This window comes from Miniopterus schreibersii (genome assembly GCF_964146895.1).
Source record: "Miniopterus schreibersii genome assembly, chromosome: 2".
Lineage (NCBI taxonomy): Eukaryota > Metazoa > Chordata > Mammalia > Chiroptera > Miniopteridae > Miniopterus > Miniopterus schreibersii.
In genome coordinates this window covers 107,571,173-107,593,854 of record NC_138102.1, presented here as the reverse complement: position 1 = coordinate 107,593,854, position 22,682 = coordinate 107,571,173, and the positions used below count along the sequence as shown (strand labels likewise).

The 22,682-nt window shown below is 37.9% G+C and overlaps 1 protein-coding gene across 8 annotated transcripts in view; it reads left to right on the top strand.

The window, feature by feature from the left end:
* The first annotated feature begins 14 nt into the window (after positions 1-14).
* Positions 15-22,682, top strand: part of PARP11 (poly(ADP-ribose) polymerase family member 11) — a 44,223-nt gene continuing 21,555 nt past the window's right edge. For 2 of the 8 annotated variants that reach the window (XM_081130868.1, XM_081130865.1), the window contains exon 1: positions 34-234. Coding sequence is in view for 2 of the 8 variants with exons in the window: in XM_081130862.1 (XP_080986988.1) it covers positions 217-234 (18 nt within the window). In the remaining 6 variants the exon portion in view is untranslated. Of the gene's footprint in view, positions 235-341; positions 417-746; positions 812-22,682 lie in introns of those variants that run through there. The other 6 variants (XM_081130863.1, XM_081130862.1, XM_081130867.1 and 3 more) reach the window with 6 other exon arrangements.

Genomic DNA, 22,682 nt, shown 5'->3' with positions numbered 1-22,682 from the left:
GGGCTTCCGGGGGCGGGGCGGGGCCAGCGCTTCGGGCGGAAGTCGGGAGGTTCGGTGGTCCGAAGACGCTGGCTTGTGACCCAGAGAGGGAGAAAGAAGGCCTGCTTAAGGTTGCCTCTCCGTCCCGTCGCTCCCAGGCACCCTTGGAAAAAACCAACACCCGGCCCGCGGCTAGCCCCTTCCCCCAGGCTCTCTCCGCTCGATTTCGCCACCGTTATGTGGGAAGCGAATCCGGTGAGTAGCCGGGCGGGACGGGGCGGACCCAATGGGCGGGGTTGGTGGTAGAGGGGCCGGAGGGGGTTCCCGGGAACTGCTCACCCTCGCCCGCTTCAGGCTGGATCTTGAGTTCCGGGGCTCGAAGATTCCGGCCCTTGGGGCTTCTCCAGCCCTGCCTTTTGAGTGGCGGAGATGGCCCGGTGGGTTCTCCGACGTTGTATTGCTTTCCTGTTAGTTATTTATTTTATTTGCTGTGGTTTCTCCGCCTTCCTCCCTTCACCTTTTTAAACTTTGTGTTTTGCTTTCTCGTTGGAGTTCCTGGGCTTCGGACCTGTTACTCTTCCTTTGCCTTAGGTGTACTTGCCAGTCCCGCCCGTGTCAGGCCAGGGGATTCGACCCTCGGGCCTTGAATGGGCCTGGGAGGAACCGTCACCACTTCCCTTCTTGCCGGACAGTCATTTAAAACTTGGGGGGCCAAGTGTATGTTCTAAGCCTCTTGATGGTGAAGTTCTTAGATATTTCTTTTTCAGTGGACAGAACTGATGACCTGGAATGTTTCAGCTGCAAGTTTTGTCTCCCTCATCGTTTGATTCCGGTATATGCATTATGCCTGCATGTGTTTTTGTCTGTTTTGCTTTTATACGTTTATTTAAGGTGCAGCCCTCAAAGAGTGCAATCTGTTTGCCAAGAATATTCCATTAACCTCTTGTTAGAGTTGAAATCCCTTAGTAACATGGCATATGTACACTATTTATGCCTTATGAGCTGACTGGGAAAATAGCAGAATCATATTTCAGCAAATTGTTGGACAAAATGTGAAACTACTCCATATGCAGAGATATCTGCCTACATTTACTTTATAACCCTGTTTCCATACTTGCAAAAACTTCTTTGATGTAATTAATACTTTTATTCCATTTCCCGAATACATTTCCAGATAAATTAGAGAGTTTATCAGTTAATTCCTTAATTTTTAAAGTTTTTATCCAGCAGAAACCAGTCTGTTAGTATTTGTTGGTTGCCCATTGTGGTTCATCCCAGTTCATCATGTAACAGTGGTCATCTGAGATTTTTGTGGTTGTTATTGTTCATACTTATATCAGGCCACATCAGAGAAAAGTAGTTAGTCGCTGGCATTTGATTTTAGCAAAAATAATTTAGAAATATGAGAACGTGGTCTCTGCATGTGTTTTCAGTTTCACTGTCATCAACAGTGTTCATTTTGTATCATGTGTATGTGTGTTCAATTTGTATTGGCAGTCTTCCTTGCTTTGATTTCTCTGTAATAAACCTTGTAGTCACCCAAGTGCATGCCTTGCTCAAAGTCACATGTTTTAAATCCTTCACTGTATTCTAAGCTCGATATGGGCAGGGAGTTTTTGTCTGTTTTGTTTACTCTGGTATCCTCAGTCTAGAGAACAGAGCCTGGCACACTTAGTAGGCTCTCAGTAAATATGCGTTGAATTAACAAAGGTGATTGTACTAGAGAGATTTCTTTGCTCCCACTGTTTATTCTCCCTCCTCCATCACATATACATCAGCATTTTCTATTGGGTCATTTGTATGTTTGCAAGGATTAAAAAGGCATTAATGAATGTCTCGTATATTTGTTATATCATTATCTCATTTCTTTGTAAGAAACCTATTTTTTCTGTAATTGCCCTAATGATTTTGCTTGATTTCAGTAGAATAGACTGACTTCTGTTAAAAGTACTGACCTTCTGCATAGAATCCCATTTCTTTTAACCTTTATCATACCAGCCTAATATGCCTTAATGCTACTGGGTTTACTTACTTACTGATACTGTTTTTCTTCCTATAACAATATGAATGCTGACAATAAAGCCAGTTTAGTTTTTAAAAATACAGTCAACATTCTACATGTGGATTTCTCTAGGAATTTGTTAGTTTCTTTTAATAGGAGAGGCATATGGATAGTCTGTCCAGGTGTGCTCATGGAATGAAGTTAATTTTAAGTTACACTAGGCCAAACAGTTGGGAACTTTTTTTAAAAACACAATGATCTTAAAGATAAATGTAGATGACTTTTGCATTACTCATCAATTTAAAGCAGTGTTTATCATTCCTTTCCATTGAATGAGAGAATAAATTCTATGTGAAGTTCATTGTGAACTGACTTAATTGAACACTTCTGCCTAGTTTCTTCCTGTATCTTTTTGTTAGCATCCATGACCTTAATATGCCGCTTGTGATCTGCAAATATACCTCCTATTGCAAATATACCTTTTGTGTGATACTGTATTCCACTCACAAGTGTTTGAGGAAATACTACACTGGGTTCTGGGTAGTTTCACTGTAAACATCTTTGCCTCAAGCATTTTTGTTGTGAGCATTTTCTCGACACAACTAATTGGCAGTAAGGCAATTTTATAAAAGATAAAATAATTAGTTGACAGTTTGGTTTCGTTTCTTCATTGATGAGTCATCCGCCTTTAGCAGACAATGTACTTAAGCTATTTGTCAGTTTGGTTTCATTTCTCCATTGACAGAGTTCTTGCAGCACTCCCCATTTTTATATTATATGAATCTTAGCCAAATTGCATACTATACTAGCAAATGATAACATACCAGTTTTTGCATATTTTTTGGTGAGCACAGTCATCCCTCCCACCCATGAAATGGCAAACATAAAAGAGGTGGCTCCTAATTCATAACAGTCTTTGAGAGCATTATTGATTCTTTAGTTGGAAATTGATACCTCTCTTAATGAAGGAAGAAATGTTAGTGAAAAAGAAAAGAAGTGCAATAAAGTCTTTTTAATTTTGTTATTTATCTTTCATGTTTCATTATGTCCTTTTTAATGTCTCTTTTATATTTTGGTTTTTCATCTTTTATGGTGAAATTTCTTATGGTCAGTCAGTTGTGCTGGGAAAATGCTTGCAGCAAAGATCTTTACAATGAAACTACCAGCCATGTGTGCTCTGACCCTGGCCATAGTAATATTCAGGGGCAGCCTCCCCTTCAAGTGGAAAGTCTCCATGACATGGTTTGAGTGTGGAAAAGTACCACTGAACTTGCAGCATTTCCTTGCGGGGAAATCCCAAAACAAGATAACCAAGGAACTACAAAAACTTTACTTAAGTATACACTTTTGTTTTATTCTTTAAGACAGTCATGAGGTCAGTGATGATTCTACTGAAACCTATCACTGACCAGGCACCTTGAGGTAAACGTACTGTCCCTGCCAAGCAGCAGGCACACTCAGTTCTGATAGGAGCTCTTGGCAGTTCTCCATTCACCTGGGGGAGGTAGCCCTTGACTAATGTCCCCAGTTTAGAAAAGTGGCAGAATATCTAGAAAGGAGTTGGAAGGGTTGCCATCATTGCCTTGACTCTATATACCCTGCCTTTATCCTGTGTTCTCTCTCCTTGTCTTTGTCTACCCTCTTTGCTGGGATTAGAGTAAGTAGATCAGCATCACATACGAGGGAGTTTCAGCTTCTCTCTGTCACACTGATGAGCGAAAATGAAAAATGACAGACACATGTTTAGGATTACAAACTATCTATTACAATAAGACCTTTATACAAAGTGATAAACCCTTCTAAAATTCCTGTGCACTTATTAACTTCTACTATTAGAATAATCTGATGGGTTAGCTAAGGGAGGGGAAATGATTCTTCCAAGACCACTCAGGTGAGTAAGCACCAGAACTCGATCAGCCCCCGTGACCTCTTCTCCCCCGTTTCGTTGCTTGGAGGTGGTAGTGAGGGGCTGTATGCTTGGGTTGTGCTTCACCCGCCTAGCCACCTTTTCCTCTGCTCTTTTATGTTCACAGCTGCTTCCAAACTCCCTTGGCATTATGATTCTGTCTCCTTTTTCTGTCAGACCTCTTGAAAGGATAGCCTTACATTTTTTATCATTCCTACTCATGCCGCAGCTCCTCCAGCCCCACTTTGCCCCTAACCCTTACTTGCTAGGAGGTCACCAAGGACTTTTGAGTCACTACTACCTACAGTGGCAGCCTTATACCTTCAACTCTGCTTTTCTGTAACTAATGCTGTAGAGGTGTTTCCCATCGCTCTTTTTTGGTTTTCCTGAGACTGTACTCCTTTGGATTTCTTCTTTCTATGATTTATTGTTGAATCATAATCTTGACTTAGGTGAACTGCCTTCTTTCACCCCTAAAATGTTCTGCTTTAACCTTTTTTTGTTGTCGTTCCTCTCAGCGCATTGTTTTGTTGAGCTCCGTGGCTTCGGATGTCACTCTGGTGAATACTCCTGCCAAGTGTGCATCTGTAGTCCTGACCCCGTGAGTGGGTGACGGACGGTTCTACTGGTGCCTCCTCTGCTAGTTCGGAGTTAGTATGTCTAAACCAGACACACTCCTCAAGGATTTATTGTTTCACTCAGTCAACAAACATTTAGTCAAGTATCTGATCCATGTCAAACAGCATTTTAGACACTAGGGAGGGGGTTACAAACACGGATCACATCAGAGCCTGCCCTGCAGGGCTCTTGTAATATACTTTGGGGGGGGGGGCGGAGAAGTGATACCAGAGGGTACATGGGAGACTAGGAAGGTTTACTGAAATAAGTTACCTTTGAGCTGGATGTTCAAGTTTTAGAAGTGGTCTTATGGGAAGGTCAAAGGAAGGAAAATGAACAAAGCCCATGGAAGTGAAAGAGAATGACAAGTACAGTTTGGACAAAAAGAAGTGAAATGGAGAAGATGCCTGTCTGATGAGTAATGGCTCAGTGTGAGTATCTTCAGAGATTGAGGAAGGAGGGCTTGTGGGCAGTTGTAACTAACATCTACGTAATATCTCTTTGGAGTCAGGCAGCATATTTTATAGACATGCCCTCAGGCTGGGGAGAGGATGGGGGCAGATATGTTCCTGGAAATGAAAGTTCTATAGAGAACATAGTGTCTGTGAAGATGTGTTCTTAGGATCAACATACAATCAGGGGCTCATATACTGATATCTTTATCTTGGCATTCTTTGTAATTGTTCTAACAATGGAGTTAGTTTAGCTAAGCTTAGAAAGTAGTGTGACATGCCAAAGGCTCAGAGTTCGATGAACTTTCTGGATAACGACAGAGCTAGGTTTTAAATCTAGAATTTTCTGGCCCCAGAACACATACTCTTTCTAGTCTAACTTAGGATATAGGATTTAAAATGAGTAAAAAAGGACCTGTGAAGGAAGTCACAGAGACTCAGAGGTAAAGGAAGGATTCTGAGCTGCAGAAAATCATGACCTCTTTGTAACACCAACTTTTGTGTTTTTAGAACTTTTTTCTAGTGGTACAGCACCTGAGCAGGAGTAGAGAAATATGTGACCTTCCCAGGATCGGCTTGGCAGGTACAGCGCAAGGCCAAGGAAATAAGCCTAGTAGTTTTTGGTATCAGGGAGGAGAACAGTTTGGGATAAGGCTGGAGGCACATGTTTGTAATAGAGGTTTGAGGAATGGGGTGAGACGATAATGTTCAGTGGGACCCGCCTGGCCTAAAATGCTCAAGCAGAATGTTGAGGTGTTCGGCTCACCCTCTAAGAGTTAGACCTTTTGAAATTATGTCTGATGACACTCATTTATTTATTGAGTGCCTGCTATACGCCAGTCAGTTCTAAGTCCCAGGGTTTACCGTGGTAAACAGAACAGACTAGACCCCAGCACTCTTGGGTTTGCAGTCTGGAGCAGGGAAGCAGACATTAAGCCAATAATTACACAAATAACATTTAACTACAATTGTAATGAATGCTCTAAAAGAAAGAGTACCGTGACCATGTATAATGGGAGGAGCTAGTACTAGGCTGGGAGGTCAGGTAAAGCCACTTTTAAAGCCACTTTTACAGAGATCTGAAGGATTGAACAAGAGTTAGCCAGGCAAAGGTTGCATGGGAAGCAAGGAGGGCTATTCCAACAGCAGAAACATTATGAGCAAAGACCCTGAGGCAGAAGGAGCTTGGAGTTTGAGAAACGGAGAGAAGCTACATGGCTGAGACACGTGAACCCGGAGACGAGGCCAGTAGGTGGGAACTTGGCCATGCCTGAACCTTGTTCTTAGAGGAGTTGGAAGCCAGTGAAGGATTTTAAATAGGAAGTGACATGAACATATTTGTGTTTCTAAAAAGGCCATTCTGGCTGCTGTGTGGGAAATAAGTTACGTACTACAGAGTGATAGGCAGAATAATGACCTCCCTATCCGTATCCTAATCCCTGGAAACTGGGACCGTGATAGGTTACATAGCAAAGGGGAATTAAGATTGCTAGCCATCTGACCTTGTGACAGCATGGCTATTTTGGATTATCCAGGTGGGAATGTAGTCACAAATGTTCTTACAAGTGGAAGATGGAGTCAGAAGCAGTGAGCCACAGGGAGATGTAACTGGAGACACAATGTTGCTGGCTTTGGAGATGAAGTAAGAGGGCCACAAGGCAAGAAATGTGGGTAGCTTCTAGAAGCTGAAAAAGCCAAGGTAATAGATTCCCTTGTACTGCCTCCAGAAAGGAATCGAATTCCCCTTGATTTTAGCCCAGTGAGTCCCATGTCAGACTTCTACAGAACTGTAAGATAATACATTTGTGTTGCTTACGTTGTGGTAATTTGTTCCAGCAGCAATTGGAACTTTACAGAAGTGTATCGGAAAGACTGTTGGAAGACCACTTAAGCTATAGTGTAGTCCAGGGTGGAGGTGAAGGTGACTTGGACTATGTGGGTGGAAGTGGAGAGAGAGCAAAGTGAATCAGTTCAGGCTGCACTTTGAATGGTGAATGTTAGGTTTCTGGCACAGGCAGCCAGGAAGGAAATGTTTTCATTGAGATGAGGAGATTGGAAAGGGGAAAGTTGGTGGAGATCAAGAGTTGGAGCCTGTTACAGGTTTAATGTGCCTGTGAGGCATTCAAGTAATATAGGCAAAGAGGCAATTGGATAGATGAGCCTGGAGCTCAGAGGAGAAGGCTAGGGTAGAAATTGCAATTTGGTCTCAGCCTTTATAGATAGCTTTTAAAATTATGAGAGTAAGTGAGATCCCTAGGACAGTGACAGACTTTCAGCACCCATTCAGACCATCAATTTTAAACAATAAAGTGATGTTTTCAAAAGTAATGATGTTTATATTATTATTGTAAAGGATGAAGTTTTTGCAACTTCTTACAAAGTGTGCAACTAGCTTGAGATACAGGTTAGACACAGCACTTTGATTTTTTTAAACCCAATATTTCTACCTGATTAGGAAACCTCATGCTATAATTTTAGATTAAGATTTGCAACTGGTATTTGCTGGCTGTCAGATGTTATGGAATATCAAGATCAAATACAGACTGAGAAATTATGGGAAGGTTTCTCCCTAAGACTATTCCTAGCGCTCTGTTGCCAAATTGACATGCTTATAATATTAAGTAAGTACAGAGATGTGGGTTTCAGGCAGCTTGAATATTTGGAAGATAGGAGCAAAAGTATTCTTGGACACTCTTTGATTATTTTTGTCTCTGGAAAGTACCTGTTCATGTTTTGTTTTAACATGTAGGTGTGTTCTTTATATATTCATAATAATAAAATCAGTCTCATTCTCTGATGAGTAGAGGAAACAATCAGATTCTAGCAATTGAGCCATTTGTTGCACTATAGTTTGGTGACTTTGAAAAATCTGGTATCTTATAATCAGCATTAAAATTGGGGTATTTTGGCCTTGAGTAGTAGGTTCAGGTTATTTAAGATGCTGAATGTATTTCAGCAATACACTCAAGCAGGCCTCTGGAAACCTGGGAAGACTTTATTGGTATTATTAGCGTCATGAAGAAATGTTTCTTTCCTCTTCCCCCTTTCAGAAACTTGTCAGCACATTTCCCTTACAGCCAGTAAACCTGAGCAGGAAGGGTAATTCTGCAAACACTGCCATTTTCTCTCACATCATCTGAGAGCACAAACTGAGTAGTCAAGATTTGCTGATACCAATTTTCATTATTTCCTTCAACACTCAATTACAATTAGGAGCATATTGTGTACTTCTAACTGTTCCATGCCTATAACATCTTTTTAGTGATAAAACAACACATTTTCTTGCTATTTGTATAGCTTGTGCTCAGTCAGTTTTGAATGTGTTGCACCTCTTTCAGCCTATGTCACAGCTCACAAAATATTGTTTAATTGAAACCTTTCATTCCCCACAGTGAAAACTGCCAGGAGTTCTCATTGATAAGCAGAACAAAACATTGTTGAGTACCTCTACCTTATTACATACTGTATGTACAGAGTGGGGCAAAAGTAGGTTCACTGTTGTTCATATGGAAAATAATACACTAATTAATAAATAAGAATAAGAATAAATGCTGCGTTTGGCCCACTGTATTTCCTTTGGTGAAGTGTCTACTTGAATCTTTTACGCTTAGAAAAAAATTGAGCCATTTATCTTCTTATATAAAGCAAATAGCAAGATGGTAAACCTAACCATATCAATAATTACACCATAATAAATGCTCTAAACACCCCAATTAGAAGGCAGACTGTCAGATTGGGTTAAAAAGCAACACCCAACTATAATTTATCTCCAAGAAGCAAACTTTGAATATAAAGACAGAATAGGATAAAAATAAATGGAAAGAGATGTTCAGCACTAAAATTAGTTAAGAAAAGACTGGTATATTAGTGTTAAAGTAGATTTCAGACATAATGATATAATCAGGGGTAACACCATTTCCTAATGATAAAGAGGTCAGTTAAATAGTAACAATCCTGAACATTTACACACATAGTAATAGAGCTTCAGGATTCACAAATTAAAACTAATAGAGCTATAAGGAGCATAGACAAACTCCATTATAGTTGGAGATTTTAATTCTCAATAATTGATAGAATATGTAGGTAGAAATGAGCAAGGATATAGCAGACTATTACACTAATAGCAACACTATTAACCAACTTGACCGAATTGACACAGACCATTACACCCAACAACAGCTAAATACACCTTTATTTCAACTACACAGAGAACAGTTAACAAGATAAATCATATTCTGGGCCATAAAACAAGTCTCAGTAAGTTTAAAGAAACCAAGTCATAAAGTGTGCTATCTGATCAAAATGGAATTAAATTAGAAATCAACAGAAGAAAAATTGTAAAATTCCCAAGATTTGGTAAATAAATAACACACTTTAAAATAAACCATTGGTTAAAGAAACAAAAAAGGAAAATAGTATGAAACAACATGTCAAATTTGTGCTGTGCTTCTAAAGCAGTACTTACAAGGAAGTTTATAGCTAAATTAATGCCTTTATTGGAAAAGAAAAAATATCACAAATCAATGATCACAGTTTCCTCCTTAAGAAACTAAAAGAAGAAGAGCATATTAAACTCAAGCAGGAGCAAAGAAACAAAGTGAAAACGAGAAACAACAGAAAAGCAATGAGACCAAAAGCACTTTTTTGGGGGAACATCAGTACTATTGATAAGCCAGACAGATCAGGAGAAAATACAAATTACCAATATTAAGAATGAGAGAGGAGGCCCTGGCCGGGTAGCTTAGATGGTTAGAGCATCGTCCGGATATGCCAAGGTTGCAGGTTCAATACCTGGTCAGGGCACATACAAGAAGCAACCAATGGATACATAAAATAACTGGAACAACAAATCAATATTCTTTCTCTCTCTCTCTCTCTCCCCCCCACCCCCCCTCCCCCTTTCTCCCTCTCCCCTTCTCTCCTTCTTTCCCTCTCTCCCTCTCTCCTTCTTTCCCTCTCTCCCTCCCTCTCTTCAATCAAAAAATTAAAAAAAAAAAAAAGAATGAGAGAGGTAACATCACTACATATTCTATAAACATTAAAGGGTAATAAGGGAATGTTTTGAACAACGTAATGTCAGTCATTATGACAACTTAAATGAAATGGACATATTGTTTCTAAGACACAAACTACCAAAGCTACCTCAAGAAGAAATAAATAACATGAATATCACAATATCTATTAAAGAACTTGAATCTGTAGAAAAAGCCTGCTCACAAAGAAATCTCCAGGTGCAGATGGTTTCACTGGTGAATTCTGATAAACATTTAAGGAAGAAATAAAACCAATTCTGCACAAACTTTTAAAAAGTTGAAGAGAAAGTAATATTTTACAACTCATTCTAAGAAGCTTTCATTACCCTGATATCAAAAGAAATCAAAGATATCGAAAAACTACAGCCCAATATCTCATGAACATAGATGCAAAAAATTCTAAACAGAATTCTAGCAAATCAAGTATAACAGCATATAAGAAGGTTAATGCATCATTATCAAATGGTGTTTATCCCCCACAAATGCAAGGTTGGTTTAATTGAACAGCAATCAATGCAATTCACCATACAAACAAACTAAAATGAAAACCCAGATGATCATTTCAGTGCGTGCAGAAGAAACATTTGACAGAAGCCAGGAAAAACTCGAACCTGGGAGTAGAAGAGAACTTGCTCAACCTGAAAAGGGAGGTGTGCAAAAGGGCTAACTCAGCAGTCCTACGTTGCTCAAACCCTGTGCATTCTCAAGAAGGGCCTGTTTCCATGACTGCTCTTTGCCTGGCTCCGGGGAACTGAGCTCTTGCAATGGGTTGTCTAATGAGTGTGCTGGCGTGTCTGACACCTGGAGCCATGCTATACCAGTTGGGCAGTTTATACTAAGTGTGATTTAGAGTGAATACCCGCTTTTCCTCTGGAGCCCTGGAACTTCAGCAAGCTACCTCAAGAAGAAATAAATAACACGAATATCCCGATATCTATTAAAGGATTTGAATTTGTAGAAAAAGCCTGCTCCATGCTCATTTAGCACACAGGTGCTATATATGCTCACGTGACTAATTGCCAATAAAAACCCTGGACATCCAGGCTCAGGGGAGCACCCCTGGTTGGCAGCACTTTGTACTAGTCATACATGGTTTCTGGAAAAATGAATTGTGTCCTATGTAACTGTACTGAGAGGAGACACTTGGAAGCTTGTACATGTTTTCCGTGGACTTCATGTGTTTTTTCCCTTTGCTTATTTCACTCTGTATACTTTTACTGTAATAAACTGTAACGATGAGTAGAACAACATCTGAGTCCTGTGAGTCCTTCTCCTGTGACCCTGAGGGTGACCTTGGGGACCTCTGACACAGGGGCATCTACAAAATACCTATGTAACATTAAAATTAATAGTGAAAGACTGAATACTTTCTTCCTAAGATTAGGAACAAGGAAATGATGCCCATTCTGTATTTAACATTGTACTAGAGATTATATCCAGTGCAGTAAGGAAAAAAAGAAAATTAATGGGCTATATGCTAGAAGAAAGAAGTAAAGCATATACATAGAGAGATAAACATAAACATCTATCTGTATACCTACATATCTATATATCTGTATCTGTAGATAGATATATGATGCCCATATAGAAAATCAGATGGAATGTCCAAAGATGTCCTAGAACTTAAATGAGTTTAGTAAGATTGCTGGATAAAGATCCATATACAAAAATCAGTGTATCCCTATATATCAACAACATTCAATCAGAAATTGAAATTTAAAATGCAATTTTATTTACAATATAAGAAATATGAAATACTTAGGCACCAATTTTGCTTAAATGATGTGCAAGATTTGTACAATAAAATCTAAACTATTACTGAAAAAAAGTTAAGACCTAAATAAGCCAAGAGATAAACTTTATGCATGGGTTGGAATACTCCATGTTGTTAAGATGCCAATTCTCTCCTGAGAGATTGCTATACACTCCCAATCAAAACTGAAAGGACCTAGAATAGCTAAAGCAATTCTGAAACAAAAGAGAAATTTGGAGTACTAGCACTGCTCGATTTAAAGATTCACTGTGAAACTGTAGTTATAAAAACTGTAGTATTGGAATCATGGTAGAGAAAACAATTATTAGAACAGAATAGAGAGTCCAAAAATAGACCTACAAACATATAGACAACTGATTTTTTTAAAAAGGTAAGATTCAGTGGAGAAAACAGTTGTTTCCAACAAATGGTGCTGGAATAATTGAATATTGATAGGCAAAAATAAGAACTTTAATACATACTTTGCACCACATATACATGCAAATTAAAAACAGATCACAGACCTAAATGCAGCTATAAATCCTGTAAATTTTTAGAAGAAAGCTTCGGAGAAAACTAAATTTCTAGAAGAAAACAGGATAAAAGTCTTTGTAACATTGAATAGGCAATGATTTCTTAGATATGACTCCAGAACTATGATCCATAAAAGAGAAATTGATAAATTGGACTTCATCAAAATTAAAACATTTGTACAGCATAGAAAATATAGTCAATAATATTGTAATAACTATGTATGGTGCCAGTTGGGTACTGGAAATATCAGGGGGAATACTTTGTAAAGTATATGATTGTCTAATCACTATACTGTACACCTGAAACTAATACAAAGTAATATTGAATATAAACTGTGATTGAAAAATAAAATTTAAAATTTAAAATGCTTGCTGTTCAAAACATACTGTTAAGAGAAAGAAGCTAAGCCACAGATGAAAAATTTTTGTAAAGCATATATCTGAAAAAGGACTTGTATCCAGGAATATTAAGAACTCTGAAAACACTATAAAAAACAACCAAACAACCCAATAATAAATGAGTGAAGGGTTTGAACAGACAGTACATAAAGAAGACAAATAAAAAATAAGTACATGAAAAGATGTTCAGCATCCATCATTAGGGAAATGCAAATTTAAACCACAATGAGATATCACTATGTATCTATTAGATTGGCTAAAATTTATTTAATATATCTTTATTGATTTCAGGGAGAGGAAGGGAGAGGGAGAGAGAGATAGAAACATCAATGATGAGAGCCATTGATTGGCTGCCTCCTGCACGCCCCCGACTGGGGATCGAGCCCTCAACCTGGGCATGTGCCCTGACCAGGAGTCGAACCCCGATCACCTGGATCCCAGGTTGACGCTCAACCTCTGAGCCACGCCCAGCCGGGCTGGCTAAAATTTAAAAGTCTGGCTATACAAAGTCTTGGTGAGGATGTGGAGTAATTAAAACTTATACACCTCAGATGGGGATGTAAAATGGTACATCAATTTTTAAAAGTTTAGCTATTTCTTAGAATTTTAAGCACATATCTACCATGTGATTCAGCTATTGAACTCCTAGATATTACCCAAGAGAAAAGAAAGCATATGTTTATACAAAGACTTGTATGTAAAACTTAGAGCAGCTTTACTGGTAATAGTAAATCCTGGAAACAAACCAGGTGTTTATCAACAGGTAAAGAAAGGTACAAACTGTAATAAATCTGTATAATGGAATACTATTCAGCAGCATAAAGGAATGAACTCTTGATATACACAATAGCATGCATGAATCTCAAAATAATCATGCTGATGGAAAGAAACCAGACAAAAAAGGCTACATACTTTATGACTCCATGTATATATATCTTTAGAAAAGGCAAACTATAGTGACAGAAAACAGGTTAGTGGTTGACTGGATGTAGGGGAGGGGCATGAAGACATTTTGGGGGTGATACATAAGTTCATGATCTTCATATGGTGATGGTTTCATGAGTGTATACGTATGTCAAAACTTATGGAATTGTACACTTTAAATGCAGTTTATTGTTAATTATACCTCAATAAAGCTATTTAAAAAGATACCTGTTGTTTCTAATACAAAGTCTAGAAAGTAAAACTGCAAAATCCTTCATGGTGTTTGGTGGTAAGTAACACAGTATGGTCTCAAGTGGGGCACACTCCTGGCAGAATAGGAGTAGATGAGGGAACTTCTAAGACTTGAGCCTTGTGCATTCCTAGAGACTTTACCTAGCTGTCAGGAATCCTGATTTTTTAATATATAAAGAAAAGCCTTTCAAGTAATTTATCTATAATTTCTTACAAATTTTCCTTTTGTTCACTATCTGTGTTCAGGCTTCTGACTTCTTCTAGAATCTCTTTCTTGTTTCCTTCAGAATCTTTTTATTCAAAGCATCTTAGCATCCAATTCTATGTTGCTTAGCTTTAAAAAGGAATATTTTTACTTAGGTGTGATTCACATACCATACAACTTACCCACTTAAAGTGTGTAATCCAATATTCTTTAGTAGATTCCCAGGGTTGTGCAACTGTTACCACAGTTTATTGTTAGAACATTTTCATCACCCCAGAAGGAAATGCCTACCCATCACCAAGCCATTCCACCTCCTTACCAGCCCTAAGTAATCACTAATGTACTTTCTTGTCTTTATAGATTTGCCTATTCTGTACATTTCAATGAAATCATCCATAATGTGGTCTTTTTCATCTTGCATCTTTCACTTAGCAAAATGTGTTTAAGGTTTGTCCATGTAGTATTTATTAGTGCTTCATTCATTTTTAAGGCTGAGTAATATTCTATTGTATTGTGAAGTACCATATTTTTTTCCCATTCATTCATTAGATGATGGACATTGGGTTGATCCACTTTTTGGCTATTATGAATAATTTTTCTATTAATATTTGTATATTCGTATGAATGTGTATTTTTGCTCTTGGGTATATACCTTAAGTTGGAATTACTGGTGTTATATGTTAACTCTATGGTTAACTTTTGGGGGAACTACAGACTTCTCCAAAGTAGCTGCACCATTTTACATTCCTACCAGTAGATATCATACAATGTATGAAGGTTCCCATTTTTCCATTCTCAACACTTGTTATTGTCTATCTCTTATTTTTCAGTTACAGTTTACATTCAGTATTATTGTGTATTACTTTCAGGTGCACAGCATAGTGGTTAGATAATCATACACTTTACAAAGTGTTTGCCCTGATATTTCCATTATCCACCTGGCACTGTACATAGTTATTACAGTGTTATTGACTATATTCCCTATTCTGTACTTTACATCCCCATGACTGTTTTGTAACTACCAATTTGTACTTCTCAATCCCTTCACCTTTTTCACCCAGGCCCCCAACATGCCTCCCCTCTGGCAACCATCAGCCTGTGTTCTGTTTCAGTGTTTTTCATTCATTTATTTTGTTCTTTAGATTCTACATATAAGTGAAATCATGTGGCATTTGTTTTTTCTATGACCGACTTCACTTAAAATAATACCTTCTAGGTCCACCCATGCTGTTGCAAATGTTAAGATTTCATTCTTTGCTGTGGTGCAGTAATATTCCATTGTATACATATACCAGCTCTTTTTCATCTACTCATCCATTGATGGGCACTTGGGTTGCTTTCATATATTGGCTATTTTAAATAATGCTGCCATGAACATAGGGGATGCATATATTCTTTTGAATTAGTGTTTTGAGTTTCTTTGGATATATACCCAGAAGTGGAATCACTGGGTAATAAGGTGGTTCCGTTTTTAATTTTTTAGGACCCGCTATGCTGTTTTCCACAGTGTCTGCACCATACTTCATCCCACCAACAGTGCATGAGGATTCTCTTTTTGCCACATCTTCACCAATATTTGTTGTAGCCGTTCTGACAGGTGTGAGGTGAAATCTCATTGTGGTTTTAATTTGCGTTTCTCTGACAATTAGTGATGTCGAGCATCTTTTGTTTTATCTATTTGCCATCTCATGTCCTTTTTGGAGAAGTGTCTATTCAGGTCCTCTGCCCATTTTTTAATTAGATTGTTTTGTGGGTTTTTTTGGTGCTGAGTTGTATGAGTTCTTTATAAATTTTGGATATTTAACCCCTTTTCAGATGTATCATTGGTGAATATGTTCTCTCATTCAGTAGGTTGTCTTTTTGTTTTGTTTATAGCTTCCTTGCAGTGCAAAACTTTTTAGTTTGATGTTATTTCATTTGTTTATTTTTTCTTTTTTTCCCTTGCCCAAGGAGATATATCAGAAAAAATTTGGCAAGAGAAATGTCAGAGATTTTACTGCCTATGTTGAGTTTTATGGTTTTGAGTCTCACATTTGAGCCTTTAATCCATTTGGAGTTTATTCTTGTATATGGAGTAAGAAGGTGGTCTAGTTTCATTTTTTGCTATTTTACTGGATTCATTTATCAGTGCTAGGAGTTTTTTGGTGGAATCTTTAGGGTTCTTTATATACAGTATTATGTCATCTGCAAATAATGACAGTTTAACTTCTTCCTTTCCAATGTGGATGCCTTTAACTTCTTCTTTATGTCTGATTGCTGTTGCTAGAACTCCTAGTACTATGTTGAATAAGAGTGGTGAAAGTGGACATCCCTGTCTTGTTCCTGATCTTAAGGGAAACACTTTTAGTTTTTCCCCATTGAGTATGATGTTAGCTGTGGTTTTGTCATGTATGGCCTTTATTATGATGAGGTATGTTCCCTCTCCTCCTATTTTCTGAGATTTTTTTTCTGAGTCCTGGATTTTGTCAAAAGCTTTTTTTGCATCTATTGATATAATCATATTATTTTTATTTATTTTGTTTATGTGGTATATAACTTTAATTTGTGGTGATTGTACCAACCATGCATACCAAGAATAAATCCCACTTGATCGTGGTGTATGACCTTTATAATGTATTGCTGAATTCTGTTTTTTTGCTAATATTCTGTTGAAGATTTTTGCATTTATGTTTGTCAAGATATTGGCCTATAACTTTCTTTGTACTGTCTTTATCTGGAATTAGGATATTGCTGACCTCATAAAATGAGTTTAGGAATGTTCTCTTGAGTTTTTTGGAGGAGCTTGAGAAGGATAAGTGTTAGTTCTTTGACTGTTTGGTAAAATTCACCTGTGAAGCCATTTAGTTCAGGACTTATGTTTGTTGGGAGTTTTTGTTTACTACTTCAATTTTATTAGTTGTAATTGGGCTGTTCAGATTTTCTGTTTCTTGATTCATATTTGGAAGATTATATGTTTCTAGGAATTTATCCATTTCTTCCAGATTGTCCAATTTGTTGTCATATTGTTGTTCATAATATTTTCTTATGATCCTTTGTATTTCTTTGGTGTCAGTTGTTCCCCTCTTTCATTTCTGATTTTATTTATTTGTATTCTTTCTCTTTTTTTCCTGATGAGTCTGGTTAAAGGATTGCAATCTTGTTTATCTCTTCAAAGAACCAGCTCTTGGTTTCATTGATTTTTGTATTGTTTATTTACACTATTTTGTTTATTTCCATTCTCATCTTTATTCTTTCCTCTCTTCTCACTTTGGGCATTGTTTGTTGTTCTTTTTCTAGTTCCTTTAGGTGTAAGGTTAGATTGTTTTTTGAGATTATTTTTGCTTCTTGAGGTAGGCCTGTAATGCTATGAATTTCCCTCTTTGGACTGCTTTCTCTGTATCCTATGGATTTTGGGTTATTGTGTTTTCATTTTCATTAGTCTCAAATTATGATTTGATTTTTTTCTGTTGATCACATTAACTCATTTATTGTTTAGTAACATGCTATTTAGCCTTCATGTATTTGTGTGTTTTTCAGCTTATATCTTGTAATCGATTTCTAGTTTCATACCATTGTGGTCAGAGAAGATGCTTGATATGATTTCAGTCTTCTTAAATTTATTGAGACTTGGTTTGTGCTCTAACATGTGGTCTGTCCTAGAAAGTGTTCCATGTGCTCTTGAAAGAATGTATACGCTGCTTCTTTGTGGTGAGATACTCTGAAAATATCAATTAAATTAATCTGGTCTAGTGTGCCATTTAAGGCTGCTGTTTCCTTGTTGATTTTCTCTCTGGAAGATCTATCCATTGATGTTAATAGGGTTTGAAAATCCCTTACTATGACTGTATTACTGTTATCTCTTCCCTTATGTCCATCAAGATTTGCTTTATATATTTAGGTGCTCCTATGTTGGGTGCATACATGTTTACAAGGATTATATCCTCTTGTTGGATTGATCCTTTTATCATTATGTAATATCCTTCTTTATAGCCTTTGTTTTAAAGTCTATTTTGTCTAATATTAGTATGCTACCCCAGCTTTTTTTGTTTCCATTTACATCCTTTTCTATACCTTTAATTTCAGTCTATGTATATCTTTTTTTCTGAGTGGGTCTCTTGTAGATAGCATATATATAGGTTTTGTTTTCTTATCCATTCAGCTACCCCCAGTCTTTTGATTGGAGAATTTAATCCTTTTACGGTTAAAGTGAGTTGATAGGTACATATTTATTGCCATTTGATAGGTACATATTTTATTCTTTATAACTCTGTTCCTTTTTTTTTTTTTCCCCTTCAAGAAAACCCTCTAACAATTCTTGTAATATTGCTTTGGTGGTAATGAACTCCTTTTACTTTTTCTTGTCTGGGAAGCTCTTTATTTCTTCTTCAATTTTAAATGATAGCTTTGCTGGGTAAAGTAGTCTTGGTCCTTGTAGGTCCTTGTTTCTCATGAATATTTTGTGTCAAATCCTTCTGTCCTGAAATGTTTCTTTTGAGAAATCAGCTGACTGTCTTATAGGAGCTCCCTTGTAGGAACCCAAGTGTCTTTCTCTTGCTGCTTTTAAGATCCTCTCTTTGTCTTTAACCTTTGCCATTTTAATTTTGATTAGTCTTGGTATGGGCCCCTTTGGGTTTATCTTGTTTGGGACTCTCTGCACTTTCTAGAGTTGTGTGTGTCTTTTTCTTTACCTGGTTAGGGAAGTTTTCAGTCATTATTTCTTCAAGTGGTTTCTCAATCCCTTGCTCTTTTTCTTCTCCGTCTGGTAACCTGTAAGGCAGATGTTGTTACAATTGATGTTGTCCCAGAGGTCCCTTCAACTATTCTTGTTGTTTTTTTTTTAATTTAATTTTAATTTATTTTTTTGCTGCTCTGATTTAGTGTTTTCTTCTACTTTGTTTTCCAAATCACTGATTCAATCTGTTTTATCTAACCTGCTGTTGATTTCTTCTAGTGCATTCTTCATTTCAGATATTGTATTTTTTATTTCTGACTGGTTCTTTTTTATGGTTTCTATATCCTTTTTTATGTTTACTTTTTCTTTTCTTTTTTTAAAAATATATCTTTATTGATTTCAGAGAGAGGAATGGAGAGGGGGAGAGAGAGATAGAAACATCAATGATGAGAGAGTCATTGATCGAACCCGCAACCCGGGCATGTGCCTTGACCAGGAATTGAACCCCGATCACCTGGATCCTAGGTCGACTCTCAACCACTGAGCCATGCCCGGCCGGGCATCTTTGTTTGAATTCTCTCTTAGTCCATCCATTCTTCACCTAAGTTTCTTGAGCATCCTTATAACCATTGTTTTGAACTCTGTATCTGGTAGATTGCTTTCCTCCATTTCACTTAATTCTTATTCTGGGGATTTCTCCTGTTCTTTCATTTAGAGCATGCTTTTTGTCTCCCTATTTTGGCTGCCTCTCTGTAATTGTTTCTGGGTATTAGGTAGATCTGCTATGCCTCCAAGTCTTCATATGGTGGCCTTATGCAGTATGTATCTTATGGGACTGAGTGGCACAATCTCCCAGATCACCTGATCTAAGTGATTCAGAAATGTCCCTTGTTTGGATTATGTGAAATTTCCTGTTGTAGTTGAGTCTTGATTGATGTTGGCCCTTCCATGGGTGGGGTTGACTCAGAGCTGGCTGACTGTGAGGATTGACCCCAATCACAGTGTACAAGCTGCTGTGCAAGGGCTGACCCCACAAAGTGAATTTTACCCCAGGAGGGTCTGTTGCCTGCTGATATCTTCCTTTGGGTGTGCTGCTTGTATGGCTAATTGGATTGTGCTCTGATGCGGTCTGAATCCTATCATTGGGTATGCTGGTTGTGGGGCCTTTTGGGAGGGACTCTAGTGCAAGTCAATGTCATGTGCTGCCTATAAACAGCCCTGTTTGTAGCTACAAAGCCATCCACACTTTGTGTCTGTCTCTGTTGGGCCTGGGTGTGTGTGGGAGGGGCCATGCTACACACTATGGCTGGCTTCCACCAGCACCATGCCCTGGGGCAGGTCAGCAAAAGGCCTAAGGCACCCCAAGATCTGCCTCTGCTTTCTGGCAGCCTATTAGGCTCAGTCACTGAAAGAACCTCTGGTGGAACGTGAGTTGGGTGAGGAAAGTTCTCAGTGTGTTACCAGGTAGGGAGGGGTGACTGGTGTTCCACCAAACTGAAACAAATTCACACTCAGTGTCAGTGCTGGGCCTGGGGTTACTCAGCAAGTCTCAGGGTACACCAAGGGAAGCTGCCACCCTCTGGGTGTGGAAGGGCAGGGTCTCAGGGACTCTCCATGGTGAGGTCAGCAGAGTTAATGAAGCCCAAACAGACCAAAATTTGGCCATGTGATAGGAGGGCTCTGCACAGGAATGGTAATGCTGGTTGGGTGTGCAAGCCTTTTCTGAGATTTAGTAGATTTTCTTGAAGAAATGTTTCGCCATTTGCTGTATGCCCTTAGGACAATTTCTAAACTTAATTAAAAAAAAAAAAGTTCATCAGTTAAACTGCAGTTTTGCTGGGGAGGGGGGCCATTGATTCCTTATTCTGCCATTCCAAACGTTCACCCTATTTTTAAGCTTTTAGTATCAAGTTTTGGATCTTCTTCCCATAAGAGACAAGAAAGTTTTCATTACCAAATATGATTTCCTCAAGGTATTATGTTTATACTAACAAAATAATTTATATTTTGTATATTGTAATTAACTTACAGAAAACTTTTCACCAGTCTGGAAGGTGGCAATATGTTTTCTCCTACAGACCAGGATTTTGACTGTAAACTCATTTTCCACATAGTCTTTCAATTTGATGATCCAGACTCACTATTCCCAGGTCCCATAAATATTACATTTGGAATAGATAGCATTATACGCAGGTTCTTCCAGGAAAAATTAAAAATTTACAAAATGCTTTTTATTTGTACTATTTTTCTTCACACTCTGATGTGCAGGATATATCATTCTCTGCCAATTAAAAACTGGAAAATGAAGGCAGAGTATATATGACTTGTGAACTAATTCATTCAGCGGACATTTATTAGTTGCCTACTCCATGACAGACAACTTTCACACATTCCTTTTATTGTCTATAAGTGTGTTCTAACCTAGAACCATTATTACTCTGGCCATAGTATTTTAAAGTTATTAATTTAAACTTGACTTACTCTGTGAGCCTACTTTTGCAGAATAGCCATTCCTTTGGAGGAAAAATTTATTGTAGAAAACTGTAAGATTTAGTCTTGTGAACATGAGTGTGAGAAGAAAGCCATAGCACCTGTAAAGCAAAGCAATCAAATTAAACTTTGGCAACAGAGGAGAGAAGGGATGACTGTCCACCCATGGAGACGAGGCAGTGGGTGTTGGCAGCTTAGGGAAGACTGATGCTCAGGAGGCCTTGGGTATTTCTTTAATCTTCTTTGCACTGTTAACTCTATGATTCTAGACAAGACAAAATAATTGTATTTCCTCTGCTTCGGGTTTTCCTAACTTTAATTGAAGAATAATGACTTCTCTTGCACATTGGGTTATGAAGGGAAATATTAGTGTAAACTGATAAAAAATTGTGTAAAGAGTGAAGTGCTTTAGGAATGTTCGGTACAGAGGCACCTATCTATAGTGCTACCCTTTCTAAAACAGAGATAAATATGAGTCTGTCTTAGGTCCTACCCAAAGCTGTTGATAACAGGAAGTTCTGAAAGGAATTTGGTAAAACACTTTCACTCATAACCTGGCTTAAAGTATTGCATATATGTTGCCTCTATGCTATATACATGCAACATGCTATATTTGTTAAATTCTCTTTTCTAGTAGAGAAAAGATAAAACTCGTAAGCCAAATATTTGTCTTAACTATTACCTTCCAACTCATCTTCCAATTTTTTTCTGATTATTTTCAGAAGGAAAATTGAAGTTAGGTTATTCTTGCTTTCTTTTTCTCTCACAGTAAAATGGTCAAATGATGTGAATGTTAATAGAAGAAAGAAGCAGAAGTTGTGAATAGTTAACCTGTACAATTGATCCTAAATCTTAAGTCATTGCCTTTATTATCTAGTTAAAATATATAAGGTAAATAGTGGGTCCTAAACCTGAAGCTCTTGATCCTAGGATATTCTATTTTTCATTTCTTTTTAAAAAAATATGTTTTCTTATTATTGATTTTAGAGAGAGAGGAAGGGAAAGGGAAAGAGAGAGAAACATCGATGAGAGAGAGAAACATCGATCGGCTGCCTCCTGCACACCCCTTACAGACCCCCTACTGGGGATCGAGCCTGAAACCCAGGCATGTGGCCTGACCAGGAATCGAACCAGTGGCCTCTCAGTGCGTGGGACCACGCTCAACCAACTGAGCCACACCTACCAGGGCTATTTTTCATTTCTTAGCAGCCAATCAACTTTAAAACATGAAGGAAAATCCAGAAAATAATCATAAAACATTCCTTGGAGAGAGATTCAAAACACTAATAAAAAATAACAAGCCCCCTTCATGGAGCTCAGGTGCTGTACTTGGAACTTGACGACATTTTCTCATTTGTTTCTGACAACAACCCAGTGAGCAGGAAGCCTTTACTCTCCACTCTGCGAAGAGGAGACCGTGGCCTAGAGAACGTAATGGAGGCTTACACAGCTTCTGGAAACAGGATGGACATTTAAAATAAGGGA